The sequence below is a fragment of the Pelobates fuscus genome, chromosome 11 (assembly GCF_036172605.1).
Source record: "Pelobates fuscus isolate aPelFus1 chromosome 11, aPelFus1.pri, whole genome shotgun sequence".
Lineage (NCBI taxonomy): Eukaryota > Metazoa > Chordata > Amphibia > Anura > Pelobatidae > Pelobates > Pelobates fuscus.
Genome location: NC_086327.1, coordinates 142510844 through 142524602, shown reverse-complemented (window position 1 = coordinate 142524602; position 13759 = coordinate 142510844). Strand labels below are relative to the sequence as shown.

General features: G+C 41.8%; 1 protein-coding gene across 15 annotated transcripts in view; it reads left to right on the top strand.

The window, feature by feature from the left end:
- KIF1B (kinesin family member 1B) overlaps positions 1–5812 on the top strand; it is a 144197-nt gene extending 138385 nt beyond the window's left edge. For 14 of the 15 annotated variants that reach the window (XM_063436177.1, XM_063436176.1, XM_063436175.1 and 11 more), the window contains 4 exons: positions 43–192; positions 869–1061; positions 1141–1259; positions 1579–5812. In XM_063436177.1, the coding sequence (XP_063292247.1) occupies positions 43–192; positions 869–1061; positions 1141–1259; positions 1579–1621 (505 nt within the window). In that variant the 3' untranslated portion in view covers positions 1622–5812. Of the gene's footprint in view, positions 1–42; positions 193–868; positions 1062–1140; positions 1264–1578 lie in introns of those variants that run through there. The other variant, XM_063436181.1, reaches the window with a different exon arrangement.
- The last annotated feature ends 7947 nt before the right edge of the window (positions 5813–13759 follow it).

The following is a 13759-nucleotide window of genomic DNA, read 5'->3' as shown; positions in this document are numbered from 1 at the left end:
CATTCTCTGTCTTCATGCCATTTATACTTCTGTTTATTTCAGGACTCCTGAGGCGAATTCCCGTGCATCCAGCCCTTGCTCAGAATTCAAACCATTTCACATGGTGCCCACAATAGAGTCTTCCTATTTGGCCCGTGCCGGGAAGAACGAGTTTCTTAATCTAGTACCAGACATTGAAGAGATGCGACCAGGGTAAGAAACATTCTAGAAAGTTCTGTGTGTGTTCTGTGGGGTTCTGATTTAGCTAAATGGATTCACTTTAGCCAGTTGTCCTGATTCAGTCTAGACATTCTCACAAAAAGCCAAACAAATGTATCAATTAAAACGTGTGGTTGCCCTTAATTTTAATTAATGTAACCAGTTGTGTAAATACAGGCATGTGGTATCCCACAATGCCTGGCGTGGAGCTGCACCCAAAGCATTGTGGGGTGTTAAATGCTCTGTTTTTGAGCATGTGTTTTGCTACTGCATGCTGACCACCATTTAAAAACACTCATTGGTCTCGGACAGTTTTAGAAAGCAATTGAGCAGCAGCCTCCAATTTACCGGTAGTGAATCTAATGTGATGGCTCTCAGCTTTCCAAAAAAAAAAAAAATGTAATTTAATTAAACTTGCTGTTGACCCAGTGTGATAAAGGGATATTCAAATCCCCAGGGCAGTCTGGTAACCTGAAAATGATCAATGTAAAGAGAACTCTATTCATACTTATAGTCAAGGTAAGTGGGGCATACAATTACATGGATTGGAAGTAGGAAGTATAAGCTGTTTCCTGTGATGTGTCTCCGTAAGGGGGTGGGTTTTAGTGGCCTGGCTTTTATCCCACATAAATCATTTCACAAAACTGAACCTGCTTTCTGTGTCTCTCAGATCTGTGGTGTCTAAGAAAGGTTACTTGAACTTCAAAGAACCTCTGTCACATTCCTGGGTGAAGAATTTTGTGGTGGTACGCAGACCTTACGTCTTCTTCTACAACAGTGACAAGGATCCAGTGGAAAGAGGTCTCATTAACTTGTCCACGGCTCAGGTGGAGTACAGTGAGGACCAGCAAGCAATGGTTAAGGTTAGTTCAACTTACAGATGAGTGTCCCTTTACTATGAATGTATAATCAATATTTGTAATTTTGTATTTCATGAAACAGAGTCCTAACATATTTGCTGTCTGCACCAAGCACCGTGGGATCCTGCTTCAGGCTATTAATGATAAGGATATGAATGACTGGCTGTACGCATTTAACCCTTTGCTCGCTGGCACGATACGGTAAGGCCAAGCAGGTGACTTCTATAGCTGATCACTGCTTGTTTATGATTTTTATATGGTAACCGAGGGAAGCAAGCAGGTTAATCTGTTCGCTTTGCGATCTAGGCTCTGTGCTCCACTTATTAATCAGTTTCTTCCCAAATAGTGTAATGTGTCATTCCTCGGTGCACATTATGAAGTACATCGATACACAGGAACTTACTGTGGCTTAAATCTTTTAATGTTCTTTGTTGTGCATAGGGATTTGTCATCACCTAAAATCGTTAGAAATGTTGTTGCATTGTATTCATGGCTTGTTCTGTTTTATGTCTCCTTACAGGTCAAAGTTGGCGCGACGCCGATCTCTCTCCACTAATTACTGAGATGCCCTGCGTCTCCCATTGCGTAACCTCCTTTTGCCCCCTTTGTGATTCTTGACAGTTTCTCTTGTCTGTAACCTGTGGCTTTTACCCCAGTTTCCTTCACCCTTCTGTGCTGATAAAATACAAACTCATCGCATGTGGCCTAACCGATCAAAGAAAAGACAGAAACGCAGCCCCACAATTCCTCTCTTCTTCCGGATGTGTTTTCCGTCTTTTTCCTCCGCAGTTTTGAGTGTCTGTAGCGTAATACGTCTGTCAGAAAGACCTTTCATTATTTTTTATTTCCAGCTTTTGTGAATTTATGGAATCCTCCAGATCCTGCTGTTTTTCCCCTGTTCTCTTCTGACGTGTGACCATAACCACGGAGGAGAGAATAAGGGATTTTCTCTGTCTATTCCAGAGTGAGGGCACCGTGCCTTCGGCGGCTGTACTAAGACAATACAACATTTGGTGTCCTCATGCGGGATGAGATTTGGGCCATGACACCAAGACATTTCCTTCTACAGCTCCCCATAAAATTAAGCTATTACTGTTCCACTTTGTATTTATGTGTAACAACCCATACCCCATGTATATGTTGCAGCAGATAACACTTCCGGCATTCAAAGGTATTATGGGTTTCTTTGATTGGGGAGTCCATGGAAGGAACATGCTACTCTGTTCGTTTTTACGTGATGCTAGTCTGTCCTGAGTTCTTAATACTAAGCAATCACTGGTGGAACATATTTCATCCTTTAACAGTGAAATAAAATAAAATAAGAACTCCTATCCAGAGCATTTCTAAAACACAGAAAGCAAACCGAGCCGCATGTTATTATGTGCCAATCATAACCTGGGAGGATTTAAGGGCTGGAGTAGAAGGAAAGGGTTGACCATTATTTTGTTTCTGCCCAATGCTGCTATGAGATATATTCTGATTTGTCGCAGTTGGTTCCAGGTCTAATCAAGGAGCAAAACCATATACCAGCTTGGAAATCAGATTAAGGGGGAGGGACAACCAGGTGGCATTAACCCTTTCCCTGCAAAACTGCAGTGCAATTGGTTGCATGTCCTTCTGGCAGAAGGGGTTAATCGTTGTTGTACAAATTAAATTGTGGTCTTTGCTTTGTGTGATGTGACTGGCTCTTTCCGTTAACCCGTTCCTTTATGAAGTGCTATTTTGGCAGATTGGATAACGTTTATCCTGTGATTGCTTTTGTCTGTAATGTACATATCGATATTATTACTTTTACGTTTTAATTGATAGCTTTGTGGTTTGTCTAGTAACCTTTTTACTGCATGTCTTTTATGTAATAATGTGACCAGTGAATTCGATGTTGTAACTGTTGATGTATCGTAGGGGTGAGCAAGACAGTGATGGCATGAGTTTTAAAATGATGGAATAAAACACATGTATTGTATTCTGTTAAGATGACTGTAGATGGGCCTGAGGTAAATTGTTTTTATTTTGTATGAAACCCATCAATGTAAACTGTTTCGGTTTGATAGATTGTAACAAAATTCAGCCCCAGGGCAGCGGTGGAGTAACATATAGAATTCTAGTCTGCTGGGATTTGCCTGATGGTATATGGAATGGCAACTCCCAGAGTCAGCCAACTTTGAGATGCCACCTACAACATAGTCATGCCAGGAGCCAACTAACTTACTGAGCTTGAACTAAACCCATATCCTATCTAGGCAAAATATTAACATCTTCCAGCACATCCCCGCTCTCCTATTACACCAGTATTTATTTAAACTGTTCTTATTTGATCTAATATGTTTCAAACATGATCTCCTTAGCTGATGCCTGTATGGCCATGTGACCATAAGAAGCCATACGTCTAACCTAAGACTGGATAAAAATACTTGGAGTAGTTGTAATTAAAATAAAATATATATATTATACTTGTTTCCTTTAAATCCTCTAGTAGAAAAATAAAAGACAATCTCATTTCACAACTGTGTTGTTTACCGACCCACCACCAATCTTAACACCACACAGAACTTCTAATCGAATGAGTAATCATCATGCTTGAATGCTTTAACCCTTGCTTAGCTGCACTGTTCACCCCTCCGGCACAGCCTGGTTACAGAGTAACTCATGCACTTTAATTTCATTCCTGTTACAGAAGTAGATAAAGGGATATATTTTTTATTTCCACAGCCGTCTGCCTCATTGCAAAACAAAGACCTCTATGTCCAGATTTTGTTTACGGATTTTAAAGGAATGTTTACTTGTTTATGGATTGTACTATATATTTATGTCTGCGGCTTATTGCACACAATTAAAGAACAAGGGATCGTTGTTAGGTTTTAGCACCTTAAGGTCACCCCCAGCATTCCGTGGTATCTATGCATCTCACACTCCATCCCATTTTTATGTTTTGGACATTTTTGTTTGTTTTTATAAAACACATCAGTCCTACAGTAAGCAATTCGGGCTTATTGAATAAAAGGTGAGGCCATTGTTCACATCTGCCTGAGGGAAGATTCTCAGTTTTAAACTGGGCTTGGAAACTCATATATTTGACTTAACATTGGTACCCTTTTCCATATAATATAATTTTAAATGGTTTTAATGTGGAATGTATTCATATTTGTGCTTCCTCATCTACTGATGTTAATGAAAAATGTCAAATAAAAATACTAATTTCATGTGTTGGGTTTTGAAGAGCTTACATTTCATGCTTTACAATAAATGTTAAGGGTCACTTTAAGAACCGTTACACTAGTCAACCATCTTTCTTCAGAGTATAAATTACCCACACTCCAGCTCGAAGAATGGCATCCATTATGTCAGATCGGAGATCTCATACACACTACAAGAGATATTAGACTTAACCCCTTGTATGCCAGTTGGACGGTTGCTTGTCCCTTTGGCACACATGTAAAACATATTGACCCTTAAGTAGAAAGTTTCAAAGCACATTTGGTAATTATCTGTCACAGCATGGAGCGGTTTACGTTTTTATTCATTACATATAACCACTTTGCAAATTATTAAGAAAGCCAAAACTGGTAAATGTTTTTGTTTTGTTTTTGTTTGTTTTTTTTAAATAAAGTGATACATTTTAATATTTGTATTTTATTCTGAGCATCTGACCACTTAGATCAATGTCACATATTGAAATACTGGTTAATATATTTGTTTCTTTAACAGATATATTTACTTCCTGACATAGACTAGATGCAAGCCAGAGAATTAGTTACATTAACAATATAATGGTAATAATAGTGTCCTGGGACATGCATGTCAGTTACAGGATAATGTGGCAAATGAAGAATAAAGATCTATTTTCAATGTGAAACCGTGTACGATTACATACTGTATAGTTACCTTTATTGGCTGTGACGATAGGCAGAACGTGCATTTCCCTACTCACTAACTCTGTTAACGGTTCACCTGTGCACTGAAACTGGGAAACACAATTTTAAACATTGGCCAGATGGTAAAGACAGGTTTTTGTGTTTTTTGTTGCATCACACATTCTTTGATTTTTTTATATATATATATATATATACACAGTGTTCCTTCCTACCCTCTGTCATTTTCCCTGGTGTTGCTCAAAATATGAAGTTTGACGCCGTTTCGATGTAAAATAAGATGTCATTCTGTTATTCAGTTGATGAATGAGTTTTCACATCATGTCTGCAAATAACTTTATTTGGACCAAACTAGAACCAACACCTACGTAAAAAGAAAACGGCTTAACTGTGTCTTCAAAATCTTCATGTTTTGTGGGAAAAGTTCCGATCTGCGGCCTGTTTAACCACTGCAGTATCAGAGGGATGGACAGTGGCATATTCAACTCTGGTGCACGCAGGGTTAAGAAGGCAATGGGTACTCCAAAGTCCCTGACAAGCTCAGTGTCGCCCTCTGCCTGTAGCAGAATGGAGGCAAACCTTGCTGGACAGAATGACTTCCATTGCACCACGATCGATTGCAAATATTGAAATGAAGTGAAAGACACAAACTGCTCTTACGACACTCCCATCGCATTTTCTTTTCTGTGTTTTATTTTGTAAATATAATTGGATGTGTGAGCTTGAGTATACAAAATGTAAATATTTCATGTATTTGTACTACTACTGATCCATTTGCTGTATAGCCTAGATGTGCAATGCAGATATATTTAACTGTGTATGGTAAGCTCGCACCACTGAAACTGTTAGTGAACAATAAACAATACTTGCAGTACGTTACATCAATGTGTCTTCCTGCCTCGTCTCATTTGTTTCTTACTGAAACTGATAAAGAATTGGCGTATAACCTGCCTTTGTTTCCATTTGGGGATCATATTGGAGCCCTGTCCATTGAGGTTAATGAGAGAAGCACAGGTCAGGGTTTTGGGACGGCATGGGCCTGTATGTTGCATATATTAGCAGTTCTCTTGGATTATGCCATATCCCTGCTATCTGTGTGCTGGGATCTGGCATGCTTTGCACATGCACACACATGGCCGGCGTGTTATTTTGTGGGATTGATACACTAAAACCGCTTCATTAAGCTAAAGTTGTTTTGATGCATGTAGTGTTCCTTTTGATTCGATATCCAAGATGCTTAATGGATATAAGCTGGTGGAGAGATAAGATAACATACATCATAGTTACACTGATTGTTCTGACATATTATGTATGAGATTTAAAGGATAATTCAAGCACTATAACCACTACAGTGTGAGAAGTACCCTGGCCACCTACACATTGTAAGTAGCCAACCGTTTTTTAGAATGTTTGAAAACTTACTGCATGGAGTCTGCTGGGTGTCACCTCACCTCCAAACCTCCTGCTTAGGATCCAAAGTAAATAAGTTCACACATTCTGAAAGGGAATAACCTCCTAAAATGGGGCCGTAGCGATTATGGTGTTTGGCGTCTTCCTTCAATCTAGCATTAAGCATTTTACTTGTGTTGGGTGTTTCCTGGCTTTTTATTTGCCTTGTATTGTTTGATATTTGGTGTAGACAATGGTCACAATAAGCATGTCCACTATCGCTGCAGCCAAACATGCCCCCACCACCACCACCACCATGATAAAGATCTCCTTTAACCTTTTCTATAATTTAGTGCTGTATCATGCATTTGTTTTAATAAAGTTTGTGAAATATAAAGCATCATATTGTTGATCAGCTTTATCTCGCCTTTCATTAATATAAAAAGAGCCTGTCCCTGGTGGCTGTGTCACTGTCCAAACATTGAAAGCCTGCCATTGTCTCCCAGCTCGGGATCGGTTATTGGCGTGGAAAGCTTCCAGTATATTTAATAAGTCATGTTGACTCAGCACATTTTTGCATTTCTCCTCTAAGACTTAAAGTACAGGGTGGGACATGAGTAACCAACGTTGGCCTTGATTTAATACGCTTTTCAAATGATTCAATACTGTTAGAAAAAGTTAATTATTTGCGGACATAGATGGGAAGTTTGTAGATAAATCATTTGAAGCGTTTGTCTAATAGTACTGAATCTTTAGGAAAGTGTGTTAAATGTAGGCCATTGTCCAGAATTCATGCACTATTGCATTTATTAAACTAAGCAACCATGGGTCCGCTTTGTTCTGCTCGTATAACGTGCGGTATTTTTTTTTTATTATTATTCTTTGTTTGGAAGATTTGTATTTTTACAGAAAAAGGAAGTCTTACATCACACGACCGTTTTGTCAGGATTACAATTGATCCAACACGCAGCAATAGTATCACACTTAAGAATAATGATAACGTCTAACTGGACCTTAGAATGGCCGGGCTTAACGTAAAAGAGAATAGTCGAAATACTAACCGGGGTCAGGAACACAGAACGAAACACAGTTGCAAGGAACAGCCGATAGTCAGGGATACCAGAAATCAGGGAAATCAGAACGAAGCCAAAGTCGAATACCAAAGAAACACAATCAGGAACACACTCTCGAAATAACCGGCAAAGGGAAGCCACGACAGGGCAATGAGCAGAAGAAATGAGGGAGTTTGAGTATGCTTTTGTGAATCTGATTGTCCGTATCCGGCCTATGACCCCAAAACGTGCGCGCGCATCCTCTGCATGACGTCACCCGCACATCAACATCGTTACCACCATGGATAGACGTGGGGCTGCATAACAGTGTGGATCCGCAGCGACCGATGTCCACTGACATGTTGAAAAAGCCCAGTCTTATGGCATAGGACCACCGAGCAGCACTTCTCCTATTCCTGGAAAGTTGATTATTGTTGTGCCTCGCATATGTAGAGGATGAAAACGTGACAAGTTTACACGCTTTAGTGGTTTACAGTTGCTTTACCACTGGAGGGCCCATCATTGTTTGGTGACAGCGCCGTCAGAGGTCCCTCTCCCGTCCTTGGATCGGTGGTGTGTGGGTATGGTATCGGGCAGGCATTGTGGGTGCTCTGGTATCTCCTGGGCACCGTGCTTCATCCCACAGGGAATCCGTTCGAGCCATGCATGGCTTGTCTGACTGGCCCTGTGGTGTGTTAGGCCCATGGTCTTCGGGCTAGTGTGTTAGGTTGTGTCCCCAGTGGCCTTGTTATGGCATGTACTGCCATGTGTGCAGACTTCCTTATGAAGGGGAAGGGGGGTGGTAGAGGTGGGTCTGTTGGGCCCCCAACAGCTCATAACGGTGTGCCTTGGTTTTAGAGTTTGCCTTGTCGGTATGGACTCATATGCCAATGGTATAAGGTTTTATAAGCCTGCTCCTTAGGAGTGACGCACACTGTGAGGGAGCCTATTGCTGGCCAAATCTCTGATCAGTCGCTCGGGTTCTCCGGTGGTCCGATGTCTCTTTCCCACGCTGTGGTGAGGTTGATTTGGGATGTGTGTGTGGGTAAAGTATTGTAGATGCCGGATATCTGCCCTACGTGGATGGGTGCGTCGATTGCTTTTCAAATGGTGTCGGAAATGCTGTCCCAGCTTGTTTGATCATGGGCATCTGTGCTAGGTATCTTAATTGTATGTAGTGGAAGTAATCCAAATTGCATAATGATTCCGGGTTGGGGAGGGTGTTGTATTCGAATATCTCACCTTGGCGGTATAGGTGGAGCAGTCTGGAGATGTCTCTCTGATCGAAGTTGAAGTGTTTTGGGGTCATTCCCAGTGGGAAAAGTTAATTGCAGTAGATTGGTGTGACTGGCAAGAGAAATGAGGAGAGGTCGAATTTGGGGTTCAGTTAGTCCCTCAGAGCCAGGGTATGCGTCACTGCAGGAGAGGTGGGCAGTGGTAGCGTTCTGTGTGCTGGGGGTACCCACATACACGACTGTGGCGAAACCAACCTCGCCACTGGGCATTGGAGAAGACTGATTGCCAGCCTCCTGCCATGTGACTATGGTCCCTGGGATATATTGCCCTTTAAGGAACTGATTTGGGGCTTATGGACTTGTATTGGACTGTGTATGGCCCTTTAAGAACTGTATTTGGGCATAATGGATTTTTATTGTGCTATTTCTAGCCCTTTAACCCCTTAAGGACCAAACTTCTGGAATAAAAGGGAATCATGACATGTCATGTGTCCTCAAGGGGTTAAGTACTTTGGGAAAGGACCTGCAGTTTTGGCATGGCACTTCGGATGCAGTCAAAGTGGCCGCCATTAGAAAACCGAACACGTGGTGGTGGCCATTTTGATTCATTCGATTGCAGTCAGCGGTGTGTGCCGTCAAACTAAAATCGGCTACAGAACAGCACGAACATCGCTGAAGTTTTACCTTCCCTGGAACTAATACATTCGACAGTTCGACAATTCAAATGGTTGTCGTTCGTCTCTTTTAACTGACTTTAACATGGGAAATAGACCGGGCGCTAGGCATGATGTGCATGGGGAAAATTTTCGGTTCGGCATTCCGAAATTCTTGACTTCGGCAACTTCGACACTTCAGAAATTTGGTAATTTCGGAACTTCGGGACCTTGGCAATTCGGCACTTCGACACTTTGGAACTTCGGCAACTTCGGCACTTCACTTGCAGCCGCTTGGTAGATAACTCCCTAATTCCCACGGTATTAGGGAGTTATCTACCGAAAGGCTGAAAGACCTAAATTGGTCTTTCAGCCAAATTTACTAATACTAAGTAAAGAATACTTAGTATTAGTAAATTATGCCCCTACTCGCTATACCGCGAGTAGGGGCATCTCTAGTAAACAGTGAGCAGCCACTGGCTGCTCACTGTTTACTAGAGATGCCCCTACTCGCCGTATAGTAGAGACTTACCTGTCAGAGCACTCTGATTGGATGGCTTAAACCCACCAATCAGAGTGCTCTGAGCCTAATTGCAAGGCGGGGCAAGGCTTTATAAGCCTTCCCCCGCCCTGCAGAGCTCAGTCTGCGCGAAGCCCTTGCCGGGTGAAGATGGATATTTTTTTTTGTTGTTTTTTTTTTTATAATGCGTCGGTTATTATGGCTTTTTATTTGGCCTTTTTTGGGGCTGAAAAAAAGATTTTAGAAGAAAAAAAAAAATAAAACTTTTTGATGTTTTCTAACAGGTTTAGCTAATGGTCCCCCCTCACTATTTTTAGGGTGAGGGTGGCAGGTAGGGGTGAATTTTTTGGGGGAGGGGGTGACTAGGGGTTTGGGGATCCCTAGTCACTTGGGGAGGGGGGGTAATTTGTTATTTAGGGCCCCCACCCACCGCTCAGGGGGGAGGATATTAGGTCCACCCCCTCCCCCCCCATTCTAATTTAGGGCCCCCACCCACAATAGGTCCCCCCTTCAGGTTAGAAGCCCCCACTCGCACGGCACGAGTGGGGGCTTGGGAGGGGTGGACGTGTTTTTTTTTTGTTTGTTTTTTTACAGTGAGCAGCCAATAGACATAGCCCTACTCGCGGTATAGTGAGTAGGGGCATAATTTACTAATACTAAGTAATCTTTACTTAGTATTAGTAAATGTGGCTGAAAGACCAATTCAGGTCTTTCAGCCTTTTAGTAGATAGCTCCCTAATACCGTGGGAATTAGGGAGTTATCTACTTATTCATTCCTGTCATTACATTGACAGGCTAAGTAACTTACAACAATCAAGTAACACACATTCATATAAAATGTAAGTGTTGCAAATGCTTACAGCTGAATCCTGGTTATGTTTGTATACTTTTTATTTAAACTTGTATCCAATGTAACATTCTTCTTCCACTGGGTAAGTATATTCAGGGCCGTCTATAATATGAATAGGACCCTGGGCAAAGCATTTTCTTGGGCCCCCTGGGCCCTGTCACTGCACCCCACCCCCTCCCCATTACGCCCAACCCGCAATCACACTGACAGACATACTGACACATACACACACACAGACAGACATATTAAAACATTCGCAGATACATACTGACACACATACACTGACACAAAATTATATACTGGCAAACATATTGACACACATTCAGACATACTGATACAGACACATACATACATACTCACAGACACATACACTGACCGATATATTGACACACACACAGACACATACACTGACAGGCGTATTGCCATACACAGACATACTGACATACACACACAGACATATACACACTCTGTGTGTGTGTCAGTATGTCTGTGTGTGTGTGTCAGTATGTCAGTGTGTGTGTCAGTATGCCTTTTTTGGGGCTGAAAAAAAGATTTTGATGTTTTCTTTCTTCTAAAAAGTTTTATTTTTTTAACAGAGATTAAGTGGTTATGAAATAATTCTCTTGAATTCTACTAATTTACAGATCAAGTATGGCCCTATTAATTCTGGCCCTATGAGTGTACTGCATGCTATCCTTACTCATGACAACCCTAATCTGAGTGAAGCTCAGCCAGAGGAACATGACTGTATTCATGCTATACATACACATACCTCCCCCCGCTTAGACCTAATGGATACCCCTCAGCCAGGTTCTGAGGATGTGTTTCTGGATGGATCTTGTTCCCGACCTGTTGACGGTCAGTACCAGACAGGGTATGCAGTAGTCCAATTACCTGATAAGGTCCTTGAGGCTAGCTCCATACCCCACATGTCAGCCCAAGCTGCGAGTTGGTTGCCCTTACTCGTGCATGCACTCTATTTACTAACAAAGATGTAAATATTTACACTGACTAACGATACGCTCATGGGGTTGTGCATGATTTTGGAATGATTTGGAAACAAAGAGGATTCATTGCAGCTGATGGTAAAGGCATTTCTCATAAAACATTGATTGAAGGCCTCTTGCAGGCTTTACAATTTCCTCGTACAGTGTCTATCATCCACTGTAGAGCTCACACTCAAGGTAGGGATAATATATCCCTAGGCAATGCACTAGCAGATAGAATTGCCAAAGAGGTAGCATCTCGAACCATTTATTACCGTATGATATTTCCAATTTTTAGTCCCCCTACCTGCCCAGTAGAACAGATGTTGCAAGAACTTCAGGGTTTTGCAACCCATGAGGATATTGCATACTGGAAGAAGCAGGGTTTGGAGAAAGACCAAATGGCCTTTATTCCAAAGAGGGGAAGATAGGGATACCAGAAAGTAGTGCCCCTATTTTTATTTCCCAGGCACACGGAGTGGGTCACAAGGGTCTTAAGGTCACTTTGGGCCTTATTCAATAACATTTTGTAATTTTAAATCTCTCTCTCCACTGTCAGGTATACTTACAGAGGTGTGTCCAATGCTTACAGACCAATACTACTGTCACACACAGGCATAGACACGAACACCTCCCACCACCTACAGGCCCTTTCACCCATTTACAGGTAGATTTCACCCACATCCCCAAGACAGGTAAGCGACAACAATACTTACTGGTGATTGTGGATCACTTCTCTAAATGGCCCGAGGCCTTTGTTACTAATAAGGAGGATGCTAGGACTGTGGTGAAAATTCTGACCACTGAAATTATTCCTCGGTATGGCTGCCCATTACAGATCGATTCTGATAATGGCCCTGCCTTTGCTAGCAAAGTTACACAGGAATTGGCCAAATGGTTACAGGTTACCTGGAAATTCAATGTACCCTACCACCCCCAGAGTTCAGGTATAGTAGAGAGGATGAATAGGACAATTAAGGAAAAACTGATGAAGGCCACAGATGGCACATGGGTTCACTGGCAAACATACTTACCCGCAATTTTAGCTGAAATAAGAATGACCCCTAACAGGACTACTAAATTGTCACCGTTTGAGATACTCATGGGAAGACCATTTCCTACTCCTTGGGTGAAGGGACGATTTGTTATTATGCCTGGTGATTTAGAATGAATCCAGGAAGAGTATGTTAAACAGTTAATTTTTAAACTCAACTCTGTATATGGTGATGTTACCATGCAGTTTCCTCTACCCTCACATGAACCTACACATCCTTACCAGCCTGGTGATCTGGTCTGTATCCGACAGCTGAACAAGAGCAGGAAGGGAAAGTTTCCTTTTGGCCCGCCTACCACTGTGATTGCCGTGACCCGAACCGCTGTGCTCACCGACTCCCAAGATATCGGGATCCATGCATCCCGTCTGTAGCCATGTCCAAAGAGGGGTGAAGTAGGAGACAAGCTCAAGGCCCTTATTCCGATTGGCCCTGACGACCCAACATCCTTATCTGAAGTGCTATGGCTAAAGTAAACCTACTGGATCCCTTGCATGGGGCAAATAATTTTTACATCATCCTAATTCTCTCCATGATTATCTTCCTGACGCTGATCGTCCTTCTTGATTGTCACTATGATTATGAGAATATGAGAGAGTTCCAGAAAGTCTGTTTCTGGAAAGATCACAACTCCACCAGTTACAGTGTCCAATTAGGCCTTGATCATCCTACTAATAGAACCAGACACAAAAAATCACTACCCACAGACAAGACTTTACAAACTCAAACCAATTGTTCTTCTAAATCTGTATTTTGGTGGAGCCATGCCAAAGAGACTAGAACACAAGACGATTTCATATGTAATGGTGGCGAAACCTGCCTTGTACTTAACATTACAACTAATGGTCAAATATGTATTGCTGCAGACTGCACAAGTAGTGGTCAAACCATTGCATGATGATTCCGTAAATTGCTCTATAACAATTACTAACACTACTGGTTTTTATACTCTTGCTTGGCTATTTGAAGAGTCTTATCCTTTCACAAACAAAGGGGCTGGTTCAATATTTTATTATTTGCAACATTCTAATGTTTCTCTAGATCAAGACAATCCGGTTACATCTATTGCAACTGGTGATAATGTTCAAGGCACAT